This window comes from Alternaria ventricosa (genome assembly GCF_023758065.1).
Source record: "Alternaria ventricosa strain BMP 2768 chromosome Unknown scaffold_1, whole genome shotgun sequence".
Classification (NCBI taxonomy): Eukaryota; Fungi; Ascomycota; class Dothideomycetes; order Pleosporales; family Pleosporaceae; genus Alternaria; species Alternaria ventricosa.
In genome coordinates this window covers 1,438,994-1,466,687 of record NW_026055681.1, presented here as the reverse complement: position 1 = coordinate 1,466,687, position 27,694 = coordinate 1,438,994, and the positions used below count along the sequence as shown (strand labels likewise).

Here is a 27,694-nt window from a genome sequence, read left to right as displayed (position 1 = left end):
TCGGATGACATGGCCGCGGAACGTTCCTTATTGTGAAAAGAGAAATAGTACCTGCGGCTGTAAGACACTGACTCGTAGATAGACCCGCAACTATAGCCTAACACTCTGCAGCCACTGCCAAATGCGTGCCTTCGGGAAAGGTCATACGTGGGGGGATGCATGTGGAAATATAGAAACGCTAGAGCGCGAACTCACTGATCCAATAACCATCAATGCTGCGTTGTTACTTCCGAGGATGCCATGGCTTAGTGAAGGCTGATCGATGGCCGAGTATCCGCGCCCATCTTCAGGAAGAAGATAAATATGTGGAAGAGGTCCGCTCTTCTGAACAGCACGCTCGCATCTCAGCACCACCACCAATTGACTCCTTCCTCTTTCCCAAGTGCCCCAGTCTCGACAGGACCTCAACATGAAGTACTTCACGCTATCAATGATAACTGCCTTGGCGGCGGCTTCGCCCATTTCCTCGGCAGCTCAATTCTCAGAGAACGAGATACAGGCGCGTCAGTTCGGTTTCGGCACAACCACTCGGAATGAACTCGAGGATGGCCGAGCTGGGGCATGCCCAGAGGCAATCTTCATTTTTGCCAGGGCCTCCACTGAGAGTGGTAATATGGCATGTCACATACCGCATGTAATTGTGTGCGTGAGACTAACACGTTGACAGGGCGCTTCTACCGGCCCTGCAGTAGCCAGTGCTCTTGAGCGCAACTATGGTGCCAGCAATGTGTGGGTCCAAGGTGTTGGCGGTCCATACTCGGCTGATTTAGGCTCGAACGCACTGCCTGGCGGCACTTCCCAGGCTGCGATTAATGAAGCTGTGGGCCTGTTTGAACAAGCGAATCAGAAATGTCCTGACACTCCCATCGTTGCTGGCGGCTACAGGTACGTGCTTGTTCATTACGCCTTCTCAACTTAAGGACATGTCTAACACCTCAACAGTCAGGGTACCGCCGTGATCGCAGGTGCCATTCCCAAGCTCTCTACTACCATTCGCGATCAGGTCAAGGGTATCGTGCTCTTCGGCTACACGCGAAATCTCCAGAACCGTGGTGGCATCTCTGACTACCCTAGCGAAGACCTGGAAATATACTGTGCTACCGGTGATCTTGTATGCGTCGGTACGCTTACTATCACTGCCGCTCACTTCTCTTACTCGGATGAGGCCGCTGGACCTGCGCCAAGGTTCTTGATCGGCAAGATTGATGCGAACTGAGACAATCGTGAGGCGAAACTGGAGGTGTTGAGTGGGCGCGTTCCTATTGATCTTTAACGAAGTTTTCGGTTAATAGTTGATATATGAAGCATTTCATGATATTTTCAAGTGTTGTTACGCATCCGTGAGACGACACCCTAGATAGGTGCAAGTGGTAAGCTGAGCGAAGGAGGCAGCGGCAATTGCGGAGCGGAAGATCGCCAAGAATAGGACCCCCCTAATCTTGCGATACTGGCTCGTGATTGGTAATCCTACTAAGTGCTTATCGATAAGGAAGCTTGTGCTTGCCCTGACCCTCCAGCATTAGCACACTCCCCCAATGACATACCTTTCGGTCACGAGCATATGTATATCGCCGTTGCGTTGAGATAGCTATGGTCAGCGAAAAGGCGGAGCAACACATTTCAGGCCCTTGCAGCTACGGTACAGTAGCGAGCCACTACCGATTGAAGACTGCCCAGGTGCTATTACTGCAAACCTTGTAGCATTCGCACGGCCACACACTATGGTCTGAGCTGGAAACTCTCGATGAATAGTGGATACGTGTTTCGATGCTGCTGGTATCTCCCTCGAGAGGTATCTCAGTAATCGAAGCAAAGATGTTGCTGCGTTGACGAGGACCTGGGAAGTGATCGTATTTGCCGAAGACTATCCTTTACTGCGACTGTAAGATCACACTACCTGGTCATTTGACAGAGGCAGGCATTCACTCGATGTCCTACGATTTTAGGCTGCCTAGGTACCCACTGCCACTAGTGTCGGACCTTAACTTTCCACCGCGTTACTAAATCCTGGCCTATAATCCCCTCTGTTGGCCCAATCTTTTACTATTGCAATCTTTCGCATTCAGCGGTCGTCAGATCCTCGATTCTTTCTTCTATCGATGAACTCCGGTTTACATAAGACGGCCTAGATCCACGTAGCTCCATTCGCTGTTGCAAAGACGCAAGATCACAAACGCTCTCAGCCATGCTTCTTCTCGGACTACCCTCTGAAATACTCACCAGTGTTTTAGAGCATTACTCTGAAGCTACTCTTCTAGATGAAGTTTTTCGTACGCGTCTCGTCTGCAGTAAGTCTCCAAGGTGCCAGTTCGCCTATCACCACTAATGATACTAGGGTCTTTTGCCGCAGTCTTAAACCATCAATTGCTCGCCAAGACTCCAATCAATAAGTATCTAGCTTACATGAAATTGGTCGGCCTACAACTTCATCAAGCGAAGTCTCCGTTTCAGTTCGTGGTCGATCATGCGGAGACCTACCTATTGAATCGCATTCGGAGTCAAGATGGCTACTTGCACCTTTACCCAGCATTCATCAACAAGCTCGTTGGTATTCTTATGCGCTTCAACCTACCTGACGACGACGACATTGAGCTTCGGGAACAGTACATTTTGGATCTCGTCCGAGCCGTCGTAGCCACTACCCCGCGTGACCGACTAAGAGAAGGTCTTGCCATCTGGCTTAAAAAAGATCTAGTAGCGGCTTCTCCCCGGATTGTCGATCCAGAAATTTCCCTTTGGGAAGCTCTAGCTGGCGCAGCAGCAGTCGGCAACTTCAAAGCTGTCGCACACTTCTTGAACCACACCACGGACTTCCTCGAGCACCGCTTCGACTATCACGTTCATGACCTCCCTAGCGCAGTTGTGGCCGCAGCTAGTACAGGCAAGAGTGTAATGATCGAGTATCTGCTTGCCAAAGTGAAAGTGGGGTTGGAGACGAACAACGAAAGCTGCAAACATTACGCCCCTGTCCATGGTTCCTCCAAGACTACAACGGAGTGCAAGTGTGAAAACAAATTCTATTTCATCATAGAAGCCATCAAGGCAGCCATGAGAGGGTGTCACCTGCGAGCAGCAAACAAGTTGATCGAATTCTTACGAACACGCTTCGTTCGTCTCGCGCAACGAGATCGACCTGATTTCCTCTGCCTTGCTATAGAGAGCCATAACTTGAACTGCATCAAGCACTTTCTCAAGGAAGACCAGCGCCCGAAGCACATGCTCAGGATGGACCCGGAAGTTCTCGCCGCATATCACGAGATTCTCCGCGATGGCAATATCGAAATCATACGCTTTCTCCTGGAACAGGGTATCGTGAGTGTCGCAGAAGCTCCTATGGGCACCGATGTCTGGCTGCCTCGATTTGATCCTTTAGACATTGCAATCCAACGCAATCATCAAGAAGTGGTAAAGATCTTGCTCGAGTTCGGAGCTATTCCTGACGTATACCATGTACTTCAAGTACTCAATACTGGTATAACGTCCTTCCCGCACGCTTCCATGTTCCCGCTTCTGCGTTCGCTTATCGACAACGACCATCTCTCCGCAAGCCAGCTTCAGGGGAGTACCAGCAATACTAAGCCTTTGTGGATGCAAGAACTGAATATAAGCCGTTCGCGGTTTAAAGAGCAAGATGCCGGCTGTCTAGAGCTATTGCATGGTCGTTGGCGTTGGGTGGACTGTGACCACAAAACGGAGTGGATCGACGCTTCTACGATGGTTAAGTGCGATCATATTGCGCAAAGACTATTTGTAGCTAGACGTGTGTCTCATATCGACGCATACAAGTCTATCGTACTCGTTACTCGGGAGATTGTTCGGTCTCGACAATACAAAGGTGGTATTGGACTACCGCCGCTGCCCTCGTTGCTGGCTGTTCTAGGGAAGATAGCTACTGATCAGATTGCTCTGGGGGACAGCAACATCGAATGGAGAAAGGAGGCGTGGGAGGCTCTACGGTGGTTCGATGGATTATCGCTGTTAGCTTGCAGACCTGCGGTAGGTTACTCGACGATGACATTGAGCAAGTTACAAGAAACACAGATGCAGCAAATGAGACAGGTCATGTTGATGGCTGCTCGGAGCCAGGGAATGTGGTAGCGTACGTCCGTGTTACTTGGACGGACAACTATATGTATTTATATACGTGTGTTCACCTTGCATTCATTTCACCATGGACGCAGATTTGTACTTGTCATTCAAGTCTTCACACTTGCATGCGTATGCACTTCGATACCGCTCGTACGCCAAATTCCGTTTCCGACGATGATATCACATGTGCATCGTAGATGTACTGGGGTTTATCTAGTCCCCACGAGGTTAAGTAGGCTTCCTTTCACATGCGAGTTTTGTAGGGCTGCAACTATTTTGATCTGGGATTTGAATAGATCTTACATGCAGCGCCAACTATCCAGTAGAGCTTATCTCTTCTGTTTTGCCACTTTGCAGTCTGACACAAGGTGTGGCACTCTTGATGTGTTGTTCGCTGGGTCATGCAGGTGGTGGCTGAGCCGATCGAGATTTGACGGCCGAACATAAGCTTTGGGTTGGCCTTGACAAAACGATCTCAGGCTGTGCGAATGCTATGACGACAGCTGACTGCAGACAGTCTCATGTAGCTGTATCATCCGACCAGGGGGCAGGAACACGGCAGCCTACAACGAGTTTTTTGGAGCTTCCGGGCTGACGATGGCTCGCAAGGAGGCCTTTGGGTATCAGTGCGCAGCGGAGCCATCGGCGTACCGATGTTATGCCTGCAGCATAATTATTGAACCTGCAAGACACGCCAAGGAACAAGTTGTTGTTGTTGCTGTGAGGTGCAGCCACGCAGGGTCAGGCTGAAAGCCACTTCCACGCTAGATCTTACGCTAGGCAAATCCGGCTACGATAGTCACTAGCGGTAATGGCCCAGTTACCCGGTTGATGGTGTACCACCTCAATGTCTTATCGATCTGCATTTTAACAAATCCTTCAACGGTAACCTTATAAGTCCTGGATGCCCAGGTGTGTGCGAATCTGAGGACTAGCTGAACACTGGAAGTCGCGCTGAATTGATGATAAACACGAAAGTATGACAAAGAAAACGTTTCTGCAATGGCCAGTCCGCCATATGCGGTGTTTGTGTGGCTTCAAAAGGGATAGCAGAAGTAGTGCACAACGCATGAGAGGCGGGTAATTGCAATGAGCTCGTTTTATAAGACAAAGAAATTAGATTTGTGGAATAGGATCTGTCCCAGGTAGGAGCGATCAGCGAATTAATTCCCCTTTCACCACAATACAGCTCATCAGGAAATGCGCTGAAAGCCGTCGTTGCTCCACCTCTGTTTGGAGAAGTCCGGAAATTTCGGCAGATCTAGCACCAGAAATTCTGATTCGGAGAACTTGGCATACACATTTTCCTTCTCCATGATTTGTGCGTCTTGCCATGTCGCGAAAACAGCATCCCAGTACCGTCTCGGCTCTTCTTTCGCATGTCCGACATGCCCACTTTTCTCGAACAGCACTTCAGTGACAGGCATACCAGCGCATGCTGACTCTTCCAGATGCTCGTAGACATCTCGCCAAGCGATAAGCGCATCGCTTTTTGAGTAAAGATAGCAACGTGGTGCTGTGGGGTCGAAATAGATAGGATCATTGATACGCCTTCGAGTCCGACTGATGACGTTGTTCTCGAATCCTTTGATACCGGTGTACAAAATCCATATGCAGCCCAGCACTACACTGGCGAATAGTATAGCAATGTGACGCACAACCGGTATTTGAGGTAGTGATTTGTTGAGGGCCTCGCATAAGCGTAGATAGCGTGGGTGGCCTGGTGTGCTGTCAAGACACAAGGCTGAGACCGGAAGCCGTGTCCCAGTGAACCTGTAGTGAGCCTCTGCTAACTCGCAGGCTTTGTTGCTTCCTCCTTCAGAGAAGACGTGTAACAGTACTCCACTGTTGAATTCTTGAGCAGCCAGATACTGGTAGTTGGAGATGCGTTCGATGGCGGGTCTCATGCGGGACTGTTTGCGTGCGGAGTTTCTGAAGCAGAGATCTTTCGCGGAAGTTGTGATGACCATGATACGTGATGACGGGAAAATAGCTCTGTATTCTGCTGTGTATTTGGCGATATAACGGTTCTGGGCTCCTGTCCATGTGCATAACAGAATAAGTGACGGTTCCACACCATTTTGCGATGAGACTGGTGTAGCACGGAATGGTAGCCGCGGATCATACACCCATATGGAGGGAGCGAGGAGCTGAAAGTCGGGGATTGTAGCGTTGGTAGTCTTGTGGTTTGGCATATTACTCGTCGAAGAGGTGGTTCCCGATGCGGAGATAAAGAAGTCCAAAGAGGCTGGTGACGATAGTGAGGCGGTTCTGAATACAATGCCACCTTCTTTAGTTGATATGTCCAATGTAAAGAGATTGAAAGACTCTGTGTATTGTCACTGTGGCAAGAATTCTGAACAAAGCAACGAGATGAGAACTTGGGGGATCCAGCATGAACACATCGGGATGCCGGAAGTCAACCGATACGTGATCAGAGACTTGTTGATGTCAATTGCGTACGCGTAGGGCGTTGGAATTCGGGCGGAAATTTCCATAGGATTGATCGACCATGCAGTGGACTTTCTTTAGCTCGCTTCATGTTTCCTATTCGGTTACTAGTCAGCGAGAGGGTACGGCGACCGACCATGGTCTGAAAGGAGAAAGGTTGTGCACGTTCTGTGCTGCAAAACATACTGAAGCGCATACGGGTCTTGTCCCGGTGCCGTTATTCAGTTGGGACGGTTCTCAATAGCAAAAAGCCCCTAGGCGAGGATCTCGGAAACGCTTGGTGTCCGTGAGGCTTATGCGCCCCTTCGAGTACGGCCCCCCCACATTCTTTTGGCATGCCAGCCACATGTTGGACTGTGCAACACAGCGGGAGTGCAGTGGTAGATGCGCTTCCCCGCTGCGCAAAGTCAAGGCCAACACTAGTTGCCGTGCTGACAATGAGCGATATGATTCGTCGAGCTGGTATAAGGCTTGGCTGAGGCTACTATCTGACAGCATAGAAGTGGGTGCCAGATAGTGCAGACACATCAGCTGCGCCTTGGGTCCTTCAAGTTGCCTTAGTGTTCGATTCTACGAACCCGGGCCTCGACTGGCTAAGAGCACGTGTCAACGCAGAAGCCGGATCGCACTCGCCGTTTGCAGCGATCATCAAAACATCCACCCGTGTCAAGATACGCCACGACTGTTACCCTAAGGGGACGAAGTTCTTTTTTTCCCGTAGGTTTGGGAGAACTCGTTCAGACATGCGGTCGGCCTGGGCGCGAAGGCAAAACAACGACATCGTGAATTAGTGCCACAATGTTCAATGCCTACGACGCAACTACAACCCGGGAGCTGCATATGTGTTTAGGTGAGCCTCGACCATAGAAGCGGGCGCTCGCTGTAAACCAATCTCCCAACTAGAGTTCGACTTCTGAAGCTAGATCGACACCCGTCTTTGCTGCCCAATCGACTCCCAGGCCACCATATCACTCACTGTCTCCAAGAGAATTGGTCTTTTGTCCAATCCTCGTTCCTCTTATTTCGCCCCCAAATGGCGGCCGGCAGTCGTCCGAACGAGACGACCTTTGAGAAGTGGGACTCTTCCTGCAGTACACCCACCGATGAATACAGCGAGCCTTGTGGTGCGTGGAAACACGACCACATCAGGTTTAACACAGGTAAGCATATCCCACAGCAGGGCTGTATATCCGAACTCTTATATCACCGTACAGTAGTGTGCATGGCGCTTCGTAGTGCTATGGTGTCGATGGCTGAGTCCACAGCCCATAAAGTTCGCTTGTGTCCAATGCTGGGGGACTCTGGCACACCTCAGCAAGAGTTCAGGGTTCCGAAGATTTTCCACTGACTGTTTTAGAACTAAAAGATTGGCCAAAATCCTCGAAAGACATTACAGCCTCGTCTGCCAAAGATCCAGTATCTCCTCACTCGCTGTGGATGACCGACAATATGTCCTTGGAGAATTTTGGAAGGAGAGGCGAGACTCACACGCCCGATGTCTGGAAGCCACAAAAGAAGGAGCTGGTAATCATGATCAGCCTAAGCTTCATATCGTTGATGGTGGCGCTGGATGCCACAATCCTAGTCACGGTACTACCGGTCAGTCATCCTCTTGCTCGGTGCCGTAAGGATGTTCTGACATACTCCACAGGTAATAGCACAAAAGCTTGATGGTACTTCGGCTGAAGCGTTCTGGACGGGGACATCGTACCTTCTCACCTCTGCCATCTTCCAGCCGGTCATCGCATCGATATCCGCTGTCTTCGGCCGGCAACAGCTCCTCATCACCTCGCTCCTCTTCTTCACAGTCGGTAAGTCTGAATGCCATTCTGTGTCATGGATGGTCGCTAACTATGCCTCCACAATCCAGGTACGATACTATGCTCGGTCGCAGATAATTTCACTGAGCTGCTCGGAGGAAGATGCATCCAAGGGATCGGTGGTGGTGGGATTATAACGTTAACGCAAGTCATCTTTTGCGACATCGTCCCGCTGAGACAACGCCCGAAATACTTCGCGATGGTTCTCGGATGCTGGAGCATAGGGTCCATCATCGGACCCGTAGTTGGTGGTAAGCTTGTGGAAAGCGCATCCTGGCGATGGGCATTCCACATCAACTATCCATTCTGCGCTATCGGCTTCGCTGTTGCGATCTTGTTCGTGCGCCTTGACGCGGTGGCGAAACTCACATTCCAGGAGAAGCTTAAGCAGGTGGATTGGCTAGGCGCAGTACTCTTCATTGGCAGCATGACGAGCTTGTTGGTTGGAATCTCTTGGGGCGGCATCCAGCATCCCTGGGACTCAGTTGCGACTCTTGCACCTATCATCGCCGGGATGACAGGAATCGTTGCGTTCTTCCTGTGGGAATGGTACAGAAAAGAGCACACCCTATTGCCTTTGGCAGTGTTCGGAAGCTGGAGCGCCATCGCCGCTTTTTACAACGCGCTGATTAATGGCCTACTCGTAAGTTCCCACTCAGTTATCACCCGTATACAAGCTCACATATCAAGCTCTTCACGACCCTGTACTACTGGCCATTCTACGATATGAGTGTTCGCGGGAGATATCCTACCCAGGCGGGTATTGACATGCTACCGGTCGTCCTCCTTACGGTTCCTAGTTCCGTCATTGTCTCGATATTGACAACGCGTCTTGGACGATTTCGATGGGCGATTTGGGGTGGCTGGATGGTTACGACACTTGCGTGCGGGTTGCAGGTCATGCTCGATGTGGATTCAACAACTGTTGTCACGTCAGCGCTTCTTGCCGTGTTAGGAATTGGCATGGGTATGGTACTGACAAGTCTCAATGTCGGTATTCAGGCTATTTCCAAGCCAGAAGACGCAGCAATGGCCGCCAGCATGTATGGCTTTCTCCGAAGTCTGGGTATGCCGATCGGTGTCGCCGTAAGTTAAGCCTTCATCCGATCTCCTTTCCCAATGCTGACTCCTTCAAGCTCGCAGGGTCGGTCTTCTCAAACTCCATGTCCGACAAGCTTTCAGAGCTAGGCCTGCCCACGTCGATCGCTCATGACTCTGAGCAATACATCTTCGTCTTGCGCAAAATGGCGGACTCCCCGCAGAAAAGCGCCATTCTTTCTTCGTACATGAGAGGGTTCGATTCGGTCTTCGTCATGGTCACAGGTCTCTCAGCTAGTGCGCTCATCGTCAGCTTTATGATCAGAAAGTTCAGCATGGACAAGATACTGGTTGCGCAATTCTCCGCGAAGTGAGTCGCGTTTGCCTAGGCGGTTACGCGATTCTCCCGGGATTGGACGAGCGTCGTCTTTTCATGTACATACACAGTAGGGTATTCAGACGAAACCATCAGAAGACTGGCTGACAAAGGTTGACGCGTACGCTCCCGGACTGGAGCTCGTGTGTTGTGGTTGGGTCGACGATGCAGCGCGGTGTCCAGCGCGTCATCTGAGGGGCTAGGCCCACGTAATCGCGCTGCCTCAGGAACGCGCCATTGCGGCGCAACAGTTCCTCGGCACGCATCACTACCACTACAATCAACACCGTTGCTTTAACCACGTCTGCCAAATACATGTGCAAGAGAAAAGTGCACCCTCTATCAGGACAATGCTAATCAGACGCGTGTCGCAACATCCACTGTCCCTCTCTTTACCCTGCCAATAGACTTGACACTTATGAAGCCGACGAGCTTCGCGTATGGTACGTCCATAGGGTCACACACGAAGATGACATGCCAATGTACTAAGCTTTGCGGCCAAGAGGTTTGGATCACCACTTCAGAAAGCTGATTGACATTCTTCTATGCACTATGATACGGAAATGACTGTAAAGTGACCGACTCCATCGAACGAATCGCACTGAGACTCTTGTACCCCGGGAAACACTCTATAGAGTCTAGCAGTAATTGCCAATGTTGTAATCGGGAAAGATATGGTTGGTACGGCAGGCTGGGCTGGCGCCTTTGACGTACAGTTCGGTTGCTGGTACTGTGTGTCAGCCTCTTGCCAGCCCCTCATCGTATTTCGAGACTTACTGTCTGGCTCGAAACCGTCCCACGGGTTCCGCACAATAGTCTGGCTCCTCTCTCCTGGCGTAAGATCGTTCTCACACTGGATTTGTTCGTCGCCACCATTGACAGTGGTGCTACCAGTCCAGAGATCGATGTGGTTTATGCGCGGGCTAGCATTCCAGTCGGCGTCACACTGAGCACAGAAGTCCTCGAAACGCAAGTACTTTCGCGTGTACGGATCCCATATAATCTCACATGGCTCAAACTCGCCGGGAGCCGAGGCAAATGTGAGAGGGTCGGCATAGGTGCCTGTACCGCCAGCCTCGTAGTTACGGCCACAGTCGTAAGCCGTAGCCGGACCAGGAGGATCATTGTCGGGATATCTAGGTACTGTTAATCGGGATCCTTAACCAGGGCTTCCGTCAATTGACATGCCCGTAGTAAGTATGAGTGACCTGGGTCACTCTTTCGCAGCCGAAAGCCACGAGGCTGAAGGAAGATAGTACAGCGAGTATCGAAGCGCGCATGGTGATGGCTAGGCTGGAGATGATTCTTGCGAGCTTTGGGTTGGATTTGGAGTCTTCCTCGAGATGATCGAACAGACTTTATACTCCACCTCACACCGCATGTCGATGGAGATCCGATGAAGAGACTGTACAGCCATTACTCTTTTCAACTTTAGTTCTGACATCCAGCGACAAATTTGGACGAGGCTCTGAGCACAATGGGGGCGCATCAGCTACAATTAGAACATCACGATCCGAAGCCAGGCGCCAATGGCGGGTCGGGGGTCCAAGATCGCTCTTCCGCTCGTATTCTACGGCCTTGGACGTGAATTGCCTGCTTTGTCACGATGTGTTTGCCCTCATCATGCATAAGGCTGACGAAGCTGAACAGATGATGTGACATTAATTAATGCGAACTGTCTCCGCGGGGGAAGGCTACGTCGACTAAAGCCGGGAGCGTGCCGTGTCGGGGCCAACCGCTGCGAAAGCCAATGAACGCGCATCTCATGGGGTTGGTGGCGCATTAGTTCGGTATCACGGCATACTGATTGAGCGCCGGATGCAGGATGCTCTCTGTAGAACTGCCTTGTACGGCTCCAGTTCAGCTCTTCGCCTAGCTCTTCGCCTACGTATGTGTGCTTCCCCGGACTACGATAGGCTGACAGCAACAGGGGTGATCAGGCTGGCTTATTTTCTTGCAGCGATCATTTCTTATCGCATACTGGACCTGTGAAGATGGAGCAACTTTCTGGATTCAGACAAGTGAGCCGCAATTACGAGCAATATGCTTCCGCCCACCTCTCCATTCTCTTGCTGCAACGCTTCCGGACTCAAGCAAGCCATCAGCGGCACTCGTATCAAGGAAGCCCTTTTCACTTTGCACCATCATGGCGTATTCGAGCTTCAAGTCTTTGATGACCTTCAGCCTTGTGCCTATCGCTTTTCTTCTTCAAGTTGGTTCTAGCTCGAGAATTGCGACATTCACAGATAGCCAGTGCAAAAACGCCTTCCAGAGCCTCGATGCGGAGAATGGATATGTAAGTTTTACTATACGAGCTGCATGAGACATACTGAACGTTTGCAACAAGCCCAATGGTACTTGCACGAGGCTTGCGGACCAAGGCAAATACGGAAGCTTCCAAGTCGTCGGACTAGACCCAGGCTGCAGTGGTAAGAGCGAAGTCCTGAACTATGCGGGGAGTTTCTGTCGTTGACCATATCAGCTACGATTTACGGATCCGATAGCGAAGAGTTTGTGCCATGCTCATCGACAGTCCTCCAGTTCACGAGCATAGGTGAATGCCACAATTCGTCCTTTGTCTATTACAGCATCGACGCGTGTACACCGCCTAGTCAGATTTCGTCATCGTCCCGCTCTGCAACACCATCTGCAACACCATCGACGTCTCCATCTTCGACACCGTCGCCCAGCGTAGCAAGCAAGCCTCGCAAGAGCAACACCGGTGCTATAGCTGGTGGTGTAGTCGGCGGCGTATGCGGGCTCGCTCTCATAGCTGCCGCCGTCTTTCTGCTTCTACGATGGAACAAAAAGCGTGATCAACCACCGGAAGCTCCCGCGGATGAGCGACGAGAGGTTGATGGAAGGAGCGCAATGGTCGAAATGCCACACCAAGGCCCCAAACATGAGATGGACTCGAAGAACATAGCACCACAGGAGCTCGGTGACAAGAAGAGTGTGGATCTACCACCGGTCGAGCTTCCAGGCGATGATGCTGCTCGACATTCCCAGCATATAACCGACTCTCAGCTTACTGCCAGTGAGAAGCGCTGAGATTTTTGGAGACAACTCTACAAGAGCTGGGAGAATGGGTCTGGATAGGAAGCGAAAGTAGGGAGAAGTTAGCGCCCGTTGTATATCCTCTTTACGCTAGGGCTGGTCCCATGTATTGTCTAGACACGATTTCGGATTCCAGAGCGTAGCTTTTTAGTCCACATTTTCTAGTTGTATCTGCTAGCACTGAGTGTAAGATACAATGCGTATCGTTATGTTATCCATGAGCCTGCAATATTATTAGAGTTGCTCTCGGTCGTTGTCGTAGACTGCGGCATAGTAGACACTTCACTCCACTCGGCTCACACGCTTTATTGAGAGACTTGACGATATCGTATCTTGATGAAGACTGTCCATTGAAGTCACGATGATACCAACTCCTCAAACTCTATCCAGAAACATTGGATGGTTATCCAAACCTAGTCATACCATCTATGTAGGTCGTTTGAAAGGATGTGCCTCGGTATTCAATACCCATTCATCCAAGCTAATCACGTCCTCCTCTGCAAACAAGAGGTAAAAGTACTTCAGCGTCTCCGCTAACCAGAAACTCTCCATCTCGTCGTTCAGTTCGGGCACTAGCTTGGTAACGTCGTCAATGGCCGAGTTACCGTACTCAGTGGTCGTGTGTTGCTCAATAGCAAGGAACATGCGCCAACCTGCGTCGCGCCAGTGACGATCGCCGGTTATGCGGTACATGTACCAGACGGACTCTATGGCTTCGGGGCTATGAAGATGTTAGAAATCAAGCTAGAAGACAATTTGGGGGAGGTGACTTACCGGAGAATGTAATTCTTGGCCCCGATCCTTGTAACGCCAGGCGGCAGACGATCCTCTTGAATCCTGTTCTGGACGAAGTCTTTGTGGTCCAGGACTGGCTGCGGCGAGTAGACGTATGGGAAATTTGGCAAAGTCAGATCAGGCTGCGGCGCAAGTTCCGCAATGTTCAGCGCAGGTTGGACTTTGGTTGGCGGACCCTCGCCCTCCTCAGACTCCCCGCCCATGACTGATTCGTGATCTTGCACGGCGCTCGCAGAAGCAGACGGCATGTGTGCAATTTCCACATCATCCACTAGCCCGGCGAGTTGACGCTTATCTAGCGTATCAGCGAATACCATGGTAGACGTGGCCTTGGCTTCAACTGCAGCAGCTACGGTAGGTGTGGGTAGTGCGGTCATAGCAGCAAGTTGTGCTTCGTACCACGATGAAGCAGAGTGGATCTGCGACTCGTATACTTTGCGCTGCTCTTTGTAACTCTCCATTCGGGCCTCATACCGTGGATCGATGTATTCCCAATAAGCCGTCTCGTTCCACGCACAGTCCTTCCTGTCTTCACAAGGGGCAACCTCGAACGATTCCGGCATGATGCCGGTTGGTGTCATGCTGTAACTCCAGACACAGCCCTCGGTCAACTTCTTCGCGATCTCGAGATCATCGGGGCGATCAAACAGCTTTGCGCCCATGCCAAACATGCCGCCGGCAAAACAGGTGAGATGCGCGTTTTCAGCGACGAGGTCACCGATTTTGGCATCGTCAAGGTTGGACGGAACATTCAATTTGCCAGAGAAGAGAACATCTTCCCCTTTCGGAAGCATCGGTCGGAATAACAAGTGCTTCTTGACAACATCCATCGACTGTTCGTACATGGATCGGTACTTCTCGATCTGACCACCGAGGAGCAAGTACTGTTTTGGTAGATATTCGTATGTAGAGTCTGACATTCCACCAAGCGTGAACTCTTCATGGCCATAGCTGGAGCTTGATGTGAACCCTTGGGGTATGCACTCTGGGGGCGTCGGTATGGTGTTGGAGGCAGATGAGGTCGAAGTGGCGCCCTGGGCATTGAGCGCCCCCTTCGGTGGCTCAGATCCATCGACATCAAGCTGTCGCCTTTTCACTGGGCTGCTGTCCCAGTTCTTGATTTGCGCTTTGTCGGCCGTTCCAGGGACTACAGAATCTTCCTTTGCGCGAGAGTCGACTGGAGAATCGTCTGATGCAAGCATGACTGGCTCTGGCAACTCCAAAGGCACGTACTTTTTGCCGTCTGGAGATAGTTCCTCGGTGGGAGAAGGGGTAGCAGGATCGGCCTGAGTTGACAGCTGGTCATTCAGGTAATCTGCTGGAGCTTTGAGAGGCTCTTGAGGAGGCAAATCGACGTATCGTCTACCACACCCGGAAGCGTCCAGGTACGTAGGCCACATCCCGGGGAGTTGACTTTTGCCTTGGAATTCCTCGAGATGATCCGTGATGCGCGCAATAGCATCGTAGTATTTATGCTCACCCGTAAGCTGCGCCAGTCGGGTGAATTCCATAGATAGGGAGCCTATCTCGGCAAGAACAACGTGCGAACTGGCGCGGTGCTGTTGGGATGCGAAATCGGGTCTCCAATAATAGTATGTCTCTGGCATGCGGTTCGGTGTGTCAAAGGCGCTGATGAGAATTTCGGCAAGCTCTACTGCCTTGCTTAGCAGGTTCTTGTACTTCTTGTCGCTCAAGTCGTAGGCAGCCAGCAGCCCACCGAGATAGCGAATTGTCGTCTCGAACAAGGGAATGTCTGCGCGTGGAGTAGTAGTGAAATCGATCTTGTCCACCGCTTTGACTGCCTCTTCGAAGTCATCCTTGAGTCCCATGATCCACAGAGTATCCAAGGCATCGACCAGCGTTGCGCCCCAGTGTGCGAAAGGATCCCTGAAAGTGCCCGACTGTGGCCGTAGCTCGTCGTGCAGCCAGGCATTCGCCTTGTATCCTTCCCATGACTTCTTTGCCACACTCCTGATCTTATCCAGCTTTGCAATCCTGTCAGCCTTGGCTATGTCATCTTCCTTCTTGAATTTGGCTTGTATCTTTGGTATGGTTTTGGGCGTGCCCGATGGCAGCTTGATGAGCGATTCGGGGGCTACGGGGAAATGCTCTGGGAGCTTCGTCCAGTGGATCGCATCGACTATCGATGATGGCTCTAATGCAGGGTTCGCAATAGCGGGCTGGCCGTGAGGTTGTGGCCGAATGGGTGTAGGGATAGAGGGCTTCTGCTGCTGCTCTGTGACAGCAGGGCCCGATGTCGACGATACAGCCGGAGTCTTTACAGGAGGTGGCGCTTGGAGCGACTGCGACGTGCTGGCAGCGGGCACATCCAGCTTCAGACTCCTCGTCTCGTGCGCCACAGCAGGGCGCGGCTTCGTGTCCGCCTGCGGAGCCTTCTCAGTGTCGCCCTTCAGGCCAGCTGCCCCAACCGCATTCGATGCGGCTTCTCTCCATGCTGCGGTCGAGCCCCCAAATTTGTATAGCGCTAGTACAGCAATGACAGCGAAGACTAAAAAGGCGCGGTAACGTCGATATCGAAACATGGCCCGAGGGAGTGTGTGGAATCGAAATGCGGGTGTCGGTTGCGCTGCGTCGCCGGGTAGGGAATGAGTGTGGAAAGAACGTATGGTATGACTACGTTGTCACTGCCATCGGAGCGCGAACGAGGGGGAAGGAAGCAAGAGTTCGAGCTACCAGCCAGCGAGTGAACGACAGTGGCTGTTTTGGCCGTCTTGTTTCCAACAGGCTTGGCATGCACGCCCTGGAGATCTATTGATGGGTCTGTTGTAGATCTTTCGCACGCCAAGTGCATCGCTGATTCAGAATATGTAGACATGCAAGTACAGTACAAGGGCTCTGGGAACCTGTCTTCTCCCAAGACACGTATTCATTGCTGTCGCTACCCATTCGGCGCTCTCCCAACTTCACGATGCCCTGCGCTACCGAGGCCATGCCCCCGCACCAGAGCAACATCCGTCCTAGCCGGACGCTAAATTTAAGCTTAAATCACCCTGGCCGGCACGGTCGGATAGGGGTCCAGTATTGCCCAGGTGGGCATCTTTGCACGTGTTTCAGCGTGCAGAATCCGTCCCTCCCTCGTGAACGAAGTCTCTTTACGCGACGACTTCACAGGTAGCAAATCTTGATTCGGAAGAAGAAAGCAGAAAATAAAACACAATCACTCTCCACGGAACTAGGTTGGCCATGTGACGTGGTCGTATTATTTTAATCTATTTAGACAGTCGGCATGCAACACCCGCGCGGATCAAGTTGTGACCCACGATGTAGCCTTTCTTCCAGCTGTCTGCTTGTTCTGAGCTTCTATGTGGCTAGAACGGTGCTCCAGCAAGAATGCTGCGGTGGCGTATCTGATCGTCCAGAGATAATGCGACATGATTATTGATCCTCGCCGCCAGGTCCAGGTTGTCGTCCCTGTTCATGAATTAGCTTCAGCCATCGCATAGCACGTACTTCTACTCACCATTTGTCGTGCCTTCAGCATCTCGTCGCATAGCAGCAAGTTTGATGCTATACCGGTAGCAGACGCTATGGCGTTACGCAGAACTCGGAACGAATCGTAGACACCTTCTTGGGTAGGGTCCATGGCTTCTCCGGTTGCAAGGTTCAGACCAACAACATTGCCCTCGGCATGCTCGTCTTGCAGTGCAGCCACTGTCACCTAATAAGTACAGTTCAACAAAGGGAGGCAACGCGATACTTACGTGAGTCTTGGATATCGTGACCTGAATTGGCTGCCAGGGTCTTGGGAATGACAAGCAGAGCGTCCGCAAAAGCTGAGACACCCCACTTTGCTTTACCCTTGACAGTCTTCTTGAATTGCTCGCTCTCAAGATGAGCCGCGCATGCAACCTGGAAAGCACCTCCGCCTGGTACGACGCTGCCGTCGACAATCATGTTGTACACACTCCTCAAACCGTCGCGAACAGCGTCCTTGATCTGAGCGATAGTGTGCGTATTTGGGCCCTTGATGAGTAAAGTGACAGACTTTGGCTCCTTGACATCTTCCTGTTTGCTGTAAGTAGATGCCTCTCAAAATACCAGGTTCACTTACGATGAATGTGTACTTCTCCTCACCCAGCTGGTGCTCGTAAACCAGACCTGCCCATCCGAGGACGTCGGGTGTCATGTCGTCTACGCTGTTTTGTGACGTACCGCCGCATACCAGCTGGAGACGCTCCATGTTCCTCCTCTTCGCCCTCCTCAGTGCGAAGATTCCGTTCTTGACAAGGACGTCCAAGCTGAGCGGGTCAATACCCTTCTGGTTTATTATCACGAAGCCCTTCTTAGGGTCGTCTCCGCAAACTTCCTTCTTGAGCTCGACAATCTTCCTCAACTTCTCGTCGACGAAGCGTCGCTCGCTCTCGACGAGCTTCTCCCGCTGTTCTGCGCTCGAGTAGTAGAAGCCAGAGTTGATTTCAGACTTTTCATACTCTAAGCTGACGTTGAGAGTCAGGATGTATGCGTTCTCCACCCTCTTGGCCATATCCGGATGTCTTGCGCCGTGATCCAGAGCAAGTCCTCGGATGAGCTGTGTGTCTGCGGCGGTGCGATGTTGCATGGTCATGATCTCAACCATGTGTAGATCGGGCTTCGCGGGCGCTTGGTAGATGGCAAGAACGGCGTCGACGATATCGGGAGTCAATTGTTCGGCGAGCGAGCTGTTGATCTTGGTGGATAGCGACGTTCTCGCGACAGAGAGGAGAAGTTCGCGGTCGACTTCTTTGGTGAGCTTGAACTCATCAAGGAACTGTACGTGGTCAGCTAATCTTCACTGAGCCAGCTTTCCAATGTCTGTACCTTCAGTGATTCCGTCTTCGCGATGTCGTAACCATCTGCTATCACCCGTGGGTGGAGACCCTCGGCGATGTAGCGATCGGCCTGCTTCAGCAGCTCTCCAACCAACAGTACCACCGATGTTGTTCCATCACCTGTGATCTCGTCCTGCGCTGTTGCTGCTCGTGCAATCATAACCTGGCTTGTTTGAGTCGCGATCCAAGAAGGAATGGGGTAGAACGTACGGCAGTGGGATTTTGGATTTGCTGGAATGCGGTTAGCTTTTGCAGATACTGTTGTAGAGCGGTCTCATACCATTTCTTTGAGCAGAACGCTTCCATCTTTTGTAAGCTTGATCTAGAAAGATAGTCAGACGTGCCATATGTATCGTTCGGGTGGTCCTACTCCTCCGGCGCCATCTACAAGCCTGTACTTATTAGTCTCCTGCCTGAAAGATTGATTGTTGATACTCACATCTTCAGTGTGCCGCGGGGTCCCAGGTTGGATGCAAGCACCTAATACCAGAGTCAGACAAGCTTGTCTATTTGGTCCACGTATTTCATACCTGCTGTAGGCCCTCACCAGCCGAGATATTTACACGGAGAGCTTCCCCGCGCCTCTGTGCCTTGTTAGCGGTGTCTCTGGGCTGCGAAGAAGCGGCGTACCCTCGACTCGGCCTTGGGGTTGAGTAGTTGTGCGGCCGACATGGTGAACAGAATCTATGCGGGTATCGAACAGTGCAGTAATCAAGCAAAGTGTGTGGCGGGGCAAGATGCAGTTTCCGCGTGCCTGTCGCGTCCCTCTTCTCTGAACATTGAATTCTGAGCGGGCGGCCTACTAGCGTCGTTGGAGCTCGGACCCCGAACGCAAAAAAGTTCAATTGGAAGCTGCGACCTTCCATCGCGACCGACCACCTCCCACAGCCGAACCTCCCAGCCCGTCGCGCACGAAAATCGCAATACCTGCGCGCCACCAGCTAACGCCACGATGAGTGTAGATTATCTGCTACACGAAAGCCCCGTCGGCTATGCCGTCTTCAAGGTCATCCTCCAGCCCGACACCATTGGCAGCCGCCTCGCCGAAGTGCAGAAGGCCGTGCAAGACCTCGATAAATTTGGAAAGACGGTAGAGCTCGTCGGCCTTGCGCCATTCCAGGGAACCCAGGATGCGCTCTCTGAGATCAACGATGTCTCAGAAGGCATCATGTCCGACTTCCTGCGGGCCACGCTCGAGACGAACCTCCCCAAGGCTGGAAAGAAGAAGACCATCACTCTCGGAGTGAGCGAGAGGAACTTGGCGGGTAGCATCAAGTCTGCCTTCCCCCACCTCGCCTGCGAAACCAGCGACACCTCTGAAGTCGTCTCTGATCTGCTCCGTGGCCTGCGCCAGCACAGCGGCAAGCTGATCAAGAAGCTTCAGCCGGGCGACATTGACCGCTCCATCCTTGGTCTGGGACACGCCTACTCCCGAGGAAAGGTCAAGTTCAGGTATGTCTCTGGATGAAATGCGCGCGACATGTATACTGACCCGTGGCGCAGCGTTCAGAAGCAGGACAACCACATCATCCAAGCGATCGCAACGCTCGACCAGATCGACAAGGATCTCAACACCTTCTGCATGAGGCTGAGGGAGAACTATGGTATTTTCCTCCATGTCTGAAGGCTTGGAACAGCTACTAATATGGTAATTCTTCAGGCTGGCACTTCCCCGAGCTCGCCAAAATTGTCAACAGCAACGAACAATATGCCAAGGTCGTCTTGCAAATTGGCGACAAGTCGCGCTTGAGCGATGAGGACCTCCACGACCTCGCTGCTGTCGTCGATGACGACGAGAGTGTTGCGCAAGCTATCATCAACGCTGCGAGGACCTCCATGGGTCGCGATCTGTCTGCAGCTGACATGGAGATTGTTATGGCTTTCGCAAAGAGAACCGCTTCTCTAGCTGCCTACCGCAAGCAGCTCAGCAACTACCTTGGAAGCCGCATGAACCAGGTTGCTCCTAACCTGGCTGCCCTGATCGGTGACACCGTCGGTGCGCGTCTTATCTCCAAGGCCGGTTCTTTGACCAACCTTTCGAAATACCCTGCCAGTACCGTTCAGATTCTCGGTGCCGAGAAGGCTCTTTTCAGAGCTCTCAAGACCAAGGGAAACACCCCCAAGTACGGTCTGATCTACCACAGTTCGTTCATCGGCCGCACTGGTCAGAAGTCAAAGGGAAGGATCTCGCGTTTCCTTGCCAACAAGTGCTCTATTGCCTCCAGAATCGACAACTTCTCTGAAACTCCAACGTCCAAGTTCGGTGAAGCTCTCAAGCGCCAGGTCGACGAGCGCATTGAGTTTTACGCATCCGGTGCCCCTCCTGCTAAGAACGCGGCGGTCATGCAAGCTGCCATGAACTCGGTTCTGGCTGACATTGGCGTTGAAGACCCCACCGCAACGGCTACTGAGGATGTTGAGATGGCTGATGGCGTCACCGCAGCTGCTACTGAGCAGGCCGTGCGCAAGGAGAAGAAGGACAAGAAGAAGTCCAAGAAGTCGGGTGACGATGAGGTTTCTGAGAAGAAGTCCAAGAAGGAGAAGAAGCGAAAGGCCGGGGATGAGGAGGATGGCGAAAAGAAGAAGAAGAAGAAGAGCAAGGCGTGATGATCTGCCCTTGCGCAGCTGTACTCATACCCTTCGCGCATTCTGTATCGGCGTTTTATGATGTGTCGGTGTTTCTGGAGTTGATTTCTGTACTAGTGGAGAGGATTGGATCTGGGCTATGAGTCTCCACACGCCGTTCACGAATGGTGGACGGCTCTGTATATCTCGAGCTGTCATGAAAGTTACAAAAGCATGATTCTACTATATTTTGAGCCTAACGTGATGATGGCAGCGTTCGCGTATCTAGAGCCGACCAGGGTGAGGCGTTCCTGAGAGGCCAACCTATGAGAGACCCCTGCAAGAGATCGGCACATCAGCCACATGCAACCGAACTGCAGGACAGCCGTGTAGAACGACTATGTATAGAATACTACGTGGTGAACGACGGCATAAGCTGCAAATGTTTGCGCATCACTGTCAAAGGGTAGGAGTTGTCCCTGATGAATGCAGGTGCTCTCTGTGGCAATCCGCAGACACGCAGGGCAATCAACGTCAGGCAGCGGCTAATGCGCCTCTTTGTACGTCGCATGTTCACGGTGCAGTGGAAGAGAAGGACCACGATTTGTTTGCTTGTTACGAGGAGAAGAGAGGCAGCTAGGCATCGCAGCAGCGTCGACGCAGAAGGGTACGGCAAAGGGGGTGTTGCTGCACATGCAGGCCATGGCGGCGGCCATGGAAGTGTCAATATGTCATGTTTGATACGCCTCAGACCCGACACAGCAGCCGGCATAGACCCAGGGTTCATTCACAGTGGGCAGCCCCGGACTCGTCGCTGCTCTGGCGTAAACTGTTTTTCTGTTCTAGGGCTCGTCGTAACCCAAGCTTTGGCCCGCTGCTGTCCCAAATCGCTCGAATGCCTACTTGAAGCCCTGAACCCCCCGAGCACGACTGAAGCCGTCTTTCGCACTTTCTCTTCCTCTGTTGTTCTCTCTCTTTCCTGTACAATTTTCTAACGCTGCAACTACCTTTCCATCGATACACCTCTTGCGGCGGCGGCTGCCATCAAACTCTCGTTAGGGATCGAAACTTGGTGTTCCTTGCCGTGCATCAGACGCTCTTTAGACATCTCCCGCGCCGGCTCTCGGCTGCACCTCGACTTTGGTGTTCTCGCAAGCCATTGCAGTAGTCTGCTATCCACGCTTTTTCTGGTGTTGAGTCTACACACACGCTCAGCCAGCACCAGCGCCCTGAATCTGCCTGCGCGCCTCCGCCGCTCACATCGGGAAATTATCTCGACCATTTCTGTTGTCGTCTGCACTAGAAGCGCCCCGCTGCCCTTCTGGGAGTTGTATCGACTTAGTGTTCGGCGCCATGGCCGACGATGCGTCTTCGCCGGGCAGTCTAAGCTCGCCCCCGCACTCGCCTGAGGGCACTCCGACTGCGACTGTCCGCGCAGCTGCAGGTGGTGTTGGTGTTGGAACTAGCACGCCAACCCCTGCAAATGCATCGCCAGCTCCACGCGGCCTTACTGCGAACGGCCAGCCACGCAAGAAGCCAGGTCCGAAACCAAAGGCCAAAGACCCAAGTGCGCCAGAGCCAGAAAAGAAGACAAGAAAGCCCCGTAAGTCGGAGCCCAAGGACCCAAATGCCGCGCCTGCGCCACGGAAGAGGAGGACAAAGGCATCGCTCGAGGCACAAGCACAACCAGCCGCACAAGCCGTCGACGAGAAACCGCCTGTGCAGCTATCACCCATACCACAGACTGGGCCCAGTGAATCCGTCCCTGCTTTGCAAGCCGAGCAGCCGCCTGCAATCGCGCAGCCAACCCGTGTGCTGAGCAATCCCGAGCCCACTCTTCACAGTAACCCAAATCTCTCCCATATCAGCGTTGCGCCATCCACACCACGGCCATCTAGTTCAGGCCAAAGATATGATCCTATCCGGGGCGACACCTTTGAGTCAAAACCGCAGCCTCCAGCAAGCGCCCCTCCGCCGCCTGTTTCACCCCCGATCAACCACCGTGCGAGTGCGTCACCTTCCATCACAAGTCTCATTGACCCGCCGTCTGCCAGCAACTCCTTCTATTCACATCCTGCCAAGCTCCAACAACAGGCATCTATCACGTCCGCACCCGTGTCACCTGCCGCTTTCTCCACGCGACCAGCGTCGGTCCTTCCTTCTCAAGACTACTCACCCCAACTCCAACAACAGCAACCGCAAACATCTCTCCAGAATCAACCTCAGCCTTATCCCACAGCATCATCAGGCCCGACTCCCATGGACATTGATACCGAGCCCAGTAAGCCAGCATCCGTCCCAATGGCAAAAGAAAACTCCACAAACTCCGGTACCCTCTCGCAGTCTAATGCTCCCACTCCACCCGCCAAAACCGTCCGCCAGAAAGAGGCCCCACCACCGCTGCCTTCCGGTAGCGGCCTCCTGTCAGGAACGCCATTCGGTCCTGTTGCCAACGCCAACGGCACTTCTGAGACCCAAGGCACTAACATCTACCTCACTTTCGACTTGAAGGGACGCGAAAACGTCACCATTAACTTCGCGCAAGAAGTCGAGAGGAAGTACGGCTTCGCTGCTCTGCATCCTCGCATTGCCGCACGGAAAGAGCGCCAGCGTCAGATTACGGCAGCAGGTGCAGCACTTGAGCGGGCTGCAGGTGGGGGCTCCAACGACGACCAGTCTGTCGACTTATCGGAAAACGAAAGCAACGTCGAGATGGGCGGCATGGACGATGAGACATCGGCCAAGGAGAACGGAGGCAAGAAGCGACGCAAGCGCAAGCAAGAAGATTACGACAAGGAGGACGACTTCATCGATGATACTGAGCTGGCTTGGGAACAGCAAGCGCTCATGGCGAAAGACGGTTTCTTCGTCTACAGTGGCCCTCTTGTTACCGAGGAGAAGCCAACTGTGGAGAGGTACGTAACCACCACGACTTCAGACCAGACTAAGCTAACACTGAGTAGGGCCGATGGCACCGTTCGACGCGGACGAGGACGTGGGCGTGGCGGCACTGTACGAGGCGACGCGTCAGGTCGTGGTAGAGGGCGTGGAGGCGGTCCAGGTTCTCGTGGTGGTTCTACTGTCCGCAAGCCCCGCGTTACTAAGGCTGATCGTGCACAAATGGAACAGGAGAAGGCAGCTCGAGAGTCTATGGCCAAAACCCTGACCAACATGTCTACTCACGCCGGCCAGGCTAGCGCCATGTAGCACACCGGCCTGCGCCAAACGGTCAACCCTGAGTACGGTCGGGTGTGTCACTTTGGCTATCATTCGCATCAGGAATCCCAGCATGGGCTTCCATTTCGTGTTCGATTTCCTGTATTGTTTAGATATCTGTAAGATACCGTTGGCTAGGCAGATGGCCCAGTCGACACCGCAATAGCCACCCAGCCAGCAGGTCATCAAGTCGGAGGGCGTTCGTGTAGGCATTACTTTAGCCGGCGTTATTCTCACGACGGTTCATAGTCGTTTTTAAGACCATAGAACTATTACTCCAAAAACAGGATTCTTTTCCATTGCTGTTTGTTAGGTTCTCTCTGTGGGATCGTTGTCTAGAGATATCCGGGCATAAGACATGCGCGGACAGAAATCTAAAGCTCTAACCGCATCTTGGGCGCTGTACCCTCTCATTGATGGCTCGCTGCGTTTGTTTTACCTTAAGCGGTGAGTGCGGCTCCTGCCTTTTGTCCAGTCGCTCTTACCTCAAGGCAGTTCTACGTCACGCTCGCGTATATCATCTTGCACACCACGCTCCCAAAAATCCCACCTACTCGTTCACGGCTCCAATCAGCTCCGGTATTTCATCTTTATGACACAACTGTTACTCAATCTATACACAGAAGGCATTCCGCTCAATACAACAGGTGATCAGTAAAGTATCATGGTCGGCCTGGCAGCTTACTACACTCCTCTACCCGTCGACGTAGCCCTCAGCGAGCACTCACGCAAGTTCTACGATGGGACGTACAAATGGGATTCAGAAGGCTTCACCGATGACGCCGGAGGTAAGTGCGATGTACAACCTCGCGAATACTTCCACGACTGACCAATCCAGTCTACCGCGAATTTGACTGCTACGATCCTGCTGCTCGTGCTCCCACGCCCTTACCGCCGCTGTGCTTAAGCGACGACGATGAAGAGGCCGGTGTTGTGAAAGGGAAGATTCACGATGGAGGATACGAAGCCGAGAGAAGGGAAGAAGAAGCCGGAATCTTCACGTTCGTAACAAATGTCAAGAGCGCGGGTGGCTTTATCACTTTACGACGTGATGAGCTATTTCGTGGTCATGATGATAGAGAGCATCTCATTGGTAAAATTGAGAGTGCCTTGATCGAAAGCAGGTATGTGCCATACTAAAGCACGTCAAGCATCCCATCCACGCAGCTAGAAGCCTACATGAGGGACAAAACTCCACTGTCGCGCCTTTTGACAGCATCCTAGGCTCACAGCCAGCGCATATACGCTAACTTGAACAACAGATCAAAGAAGGTACACTTGACTCTGGAAGAGTGCTGCAGCGTATGCGGTATTCCTGAACACCTCAACCCCGTTGAAAAGTCGCCAAAAAAACTGAAGATCAAATTCGTCACGCCTTTGAAAGCAACCAAACCGGACCCACGCATGTTCTTCTCACCTTCAGAGTTGTCGGACTGTCCTTCGGACATATCAGAGTGGGATGTCGGCAAACCCGTAAGTAGATGAGAGGCTTTCTGGGCTAAGACTCTCTGTGATTACATGTTACTGGAACCAGGACTGACGTAACCTACAGGTATTGAAGGCGAGAACTTTTGCGAACCTAGTCATCGACGAAAAGCTCCAACAAGGCACCGACGAGGAATCACCACAGAAGCCTACAACCCGCGGCGTCGCACAGAAAGTCAAGAGACAGAAGTCGGTGGTCAGGCCAATCAAGGCGTCGCCTACGATTGAGTCACTACAAACTGGCAGCTATATAAGGGGCACTGGGGAAGCATCAAGACGTCGGTCCACGAGACTTAGTAGCTCTCAAGGTGGCAAGTAGACATCTGTCTTGACTTGAGGCGTTTGGCGATATTTTCGGTCATGAGGAGGTTTCCATCTTTCGTGGTGTCCTCTGAGACGATAGCAGGCCCAGAAGAAAGGGAAAGTGTTCAAGCGCTTTTAGGAAGCATCTTAATTGGCGTTGGAAAAGAGCGAGCTCGATGAATGAAGTGCGAGATTGCGATATGATACCACAATAACAACAGACCCGTCTATGTCCACCAAACCCGTCACCTCCCCAAGAAGATATCCCCACATCTCTCCGTCTCAGCATGTTCATGATAAAGCGCACACCGCGCCCCCCTCCAAGGCTTACAAGTCTCCCACTTCTTCACCTTCCTCCCACTCTTCTCTTCTCCATTCGTCTCCTCCTCTTCCACAACCTCAAATCTTCCAACTTCCCACCGTGCCATCGCAACGCCTCCCTGAACACAAGCCGTACAAAACGCCACACAGCAGTCCTCACAAGCTACCGCTCCACACCTAGGCAGCAGTACAACTCCACAGTAGTCACACCCGCGAGTCGTATGCCAGGACATGGGACACCACATTCGCAACCTATGCCGCTGCATAGCCTGCGCACAAGGTCTTTTCAGATGCACCGAGAGATCGCGGAGGAACTCTGCATGCCAAAGACCCGCATGCAATTCCAGTAAACGATCTGTCTTTTTGAAAGCAAAGAGATCTAGCACGAGCGTACGGATAGGCGCCGAATCGCGGATGTCTTCGTATAGGATACGCGTATCGGACGGTGTTAGCACGCTATTCGTTTCGTCGGCAAGATCGCTTATTGTGTCTATGATGGCGTTTCTCGCGCCTTCGAGTCCGAGGCGGTCGGCTAAGGCGTAGACGTGTAGGAGGGTGTAGTATGCTGGTTTTCGGTCTTTGTAGGGGATGGGTACTGCTTGCTCGTAGAGCCAGGTGACGAGGAGCTGGAAGTCGTCGACTGCGACATCGTCGAGTGTTATGCTGTTGTTGCTAGATTCTGCGAAGCGTCCTGTGAGCGCGGCCCGGAAGTAGGAAGATTTTGATGTCAGGAGGCTGGTTTGGATCTGGAAAGGTGTGAGTTGAGGGCCGACGAGGATTGTGCTGGTAGTGGTGAAGTTGGAAACGTTCGCTCTGGTCAGATATGAATTTGAGTTGGGTCGTTGTGTAGGCCGACTGCCTCTGAATGTGTATGGCGGTGGGAGGTTTGGAAATGGAATGCGACTGGGGTCGTTACCAACACTGCGTGGGCTGGTATTGCGCGTCATGGCTTGTGAGTCAGTCGTGCAAGGCCCTACTCCCTTGCAAGGTTATCGATCGTGGTCCGTCAAACGCGCAAGCTAGTATCGATCGACACTCTGTTTAAAGTTGGAGGAATGCGGCGGAGATTTGGTATGGACAGTAGTATCCTCGAGCTTTGAAGAGGGGGATGCAGTCATCACAGGCAGACCGTCATTCAGAGTCACGAAACGTTGTTTCGAAATGTATCCTTGACTGCACCCACGGCAGTGACAACGAACAAACTTCTTTGCGGAACTTCATTGAGTGAACAATCACCTTGTGTGCATGCGCGGATGACGAACGGTGGCTTTGTTGTTGGCCCAGCAAACGCCGCGCCGTAACCGGGTCTTTGTCTCGACACGGACCTTTGGAATGAAACAGAACGATCA

General features: G+C 52.4%; 11 protein-coding genes across 11 annotated transcripts; 6 read left to right on the top strand and 5 right to left on the bottom strand.

Annotated features, from left to right (window-relative positions):
* Window positions 1-409: 409 nt before the first annotated feature.
* J4E93_000495 (uncharacterized protein) lies at window positions 410-1,216 on the top strand (the record flags this gene model as incomplete). The annotated part of the gene is made up of 3 exons (XM_049338455.1): window positions 410-616; window positions 668-885; window positions 943-1,216. The coding sequence occupies 3 exons, from the start codon at window positions 410-412 to the stop codon at window positions 1,214-1,216; spliced, it is 699 nt and encodes a 232-aa protein (XP_049204340.1).
* A 1,109-nt stretch (window positions 1,217-2,325) lies between these two features.
* Window positions 2,326-3,409, top strand: J4E93_000494 (uncharacterized protein; the record flags this gene model as incomplete). Its single annotated transcript, XM_049338454.1, has 2 exons — window positions 2,326-3,312; window positions 3,374-3,409. 2 exons carry the CDS (start codon window positions 2,326-2,328, stop codon window positions 3,407-3,409), a joined length of 1,023 nt encoding a protein of 340 aa, XP_049204339.1.
* A 1,873-nt stretch (window positions 3,410-5,282) lies between these two features.
* On the bottom strand, window positions 5,283-6,284 carry J4E93_000493 (uncharacterized protein; the record flags this gene model as incomplete). The annotated part of the gene is made up of 1 exon (XM_049338453.1): window positions 5,283-6,284. One exon carries the CDS (start codon window positions 6,282-6,284, stop codon window positions 5,283-5,285), a length of 1,002 nt encoding a protein of 333 aa, XP_049204338.1.
* Window positions 6,285-7,573: 1,289 nt separating this feature from the next.
* On the top strand, window positions 7,574-9,772 carry J4E93_000492 (uncharacterized protein; the record flags this gene model as incomplete). The annotated part of the gene is made up of 6 exons (XM_049338452.1): window positions 7,574-7,700; window positions 7,898-8,139; window positions 8,192-8,351; window positions 8,411-9,003; window positions 9,051-9,446; window positions 9,497-9,772. The coding sequence occupies 6 exons, from the start codon at window positions 7,574-7,576 to the stop codon at window positions 9,770-9,772; spliced, it is 1,794 nt and encodes a 597-aa protein (XP_049204337.1).
* Window positions 9,773-10,412: 640 nt separating this feature from the next.
* J4E93_000491 (uncharacterized protein) lies at window positions 10,413-11,919 on the bottom strand (the record flags this gene model as incomplete). The annotated part of the gene is made up of 3 exons (XM_049338451.1): window positions 10,413-10,498; window positions 10,552-10,910; window positions 11,864-11,919. 3 exons carry the CDS (start codon window positions 11,917-11,919, stop codon window positions 10,413-10,415), a joined length of 501 nt encoding a protein of 166 aa, XP_049204336.1.
* A 1,338-nt stretch (window positions 11,920-13,257) lies between these two features.
* J4E93_000490 (uncharacterized protein) lies at window positions 13,258-16,169 on the bottom strand (the record flags this gene model as incomplete). Its single annotated transcript, XM_049338450.1, has 2 exons — window positions 13,258-13,552; window positions 13,606-16,169. 2 exons carry the CDS (start codon window positions 16,167-16,169, stop codon window positions 13,258-13,260), a joined length of 2,859 nt encoding a protein of 952 aa, XP_049204335.1.
* Window positions 16,170-17,022: 853 nt separating this feature from the next.
* CCT6 (T-complex protein 1 subunit zeta) lies at window positions 17,023-19,127 on the bottom strand (the record flags this gene model as incomplete). The annotated part of the gene is made up of 11 exons (XM_049338449.1): window positions 17,023-17,058; window positions 17,108-17,298; window positions 17,349-17,652; window positions 17,699-18,394; window positions 18,445-18,618; window positions 18,666-18,686; window positions 18,736-18,777; window positions 18,826-18,847; window positions 18,895-18,935; window positions 18,986-19,039; window positions 19,086-19,127. The coding sequence occupies 11 exons, from the start codon at window positions 19,125-19,127 to the stop codon at window positions 17,023-17,025; spliced, it is 1,623 nt and encodes a 540-aa protein (XP_049204334.1).
* Window positions 19,128-19,407: 280 nt separating this feature from the next.
* Window positions 19,408-21,062, top strand: NOP56 (snoRNP complex protein nop56; the record flags this gene model as incomplete). The annotated part of the gene is made up of 3 exons (XM_049338448.1): window positions 19,408-19,907; window positions 19,959-20,059; window positions 20,116-21,062. The coding sequence occupies 3 exons, from the start codon at window positions 19,408-19,410 to the stop codon at window positions 21,060-21,062; spliced, it is 1,548 nt and encodes a 515-aa protein (XP_049204333.1).
* A 1,311-nt stretch (window positions 21,063-22,373) lies between these two features.
* On the top strand, window positions 22,374-24,227 carry J4E93_000487 (uncharacterized protein; the record flags this gene model as incomplete). The annotated part of the gene is made up of 2 exons (XM_049338447.1): window positions 22,374-23,935; window positions 23,984-24,227. The coding sequence occupies 2 exons, from the start codon at window positions 22,374-22,376 to the stop codon at window positions 24,225-24,227; spliced, it is 1,806 nt and encodes a 601-aa protein (XP_049204332.1).
* Window positions 24,228-24,900: 673 nt separating this feature from the next.
* Window positions 24,901-26,040, top strand: J4E93_000486 (uncharacterized protein; the record flags this gene model as incomplete). The annotated part of the gene is made up of 4 exons (XM_049338446.1): window positions 24,901-25,024; window positions 25,075-25,360; window positions 25,499-25,709; window positions 25,789-26,040. 4 exons carry the CDS (start codon window positions 24,901-24,903, stop codon window positions 26,038-26,040), a joined length of 873 nt encoding a protein of 290 aa, XP_049204331.1.
* Window positions 26,041-26,597: 557 nt separating this feature from the next.
* Window positions 26,598-27,292, bottom strand: J4E93_000485 (uncharacterized protein; the record flags this gene model as incomplete). Its single annotated transcript, XM_049338445.1, has 2 exons — window positions 26,598-26,614; window positions 26,740-27,292. The coding sequence occupies 2 exons, from the start codon at window positions 27,290-27,292 to the stop codon at window positions 26,598-26,600; spliced, it is 570 nt and encodes a 189-aa protein (XP_049204330.1).
* Between the last annotated feature and the right edge of the window lie 402 nt (window positions 27,293-27,694).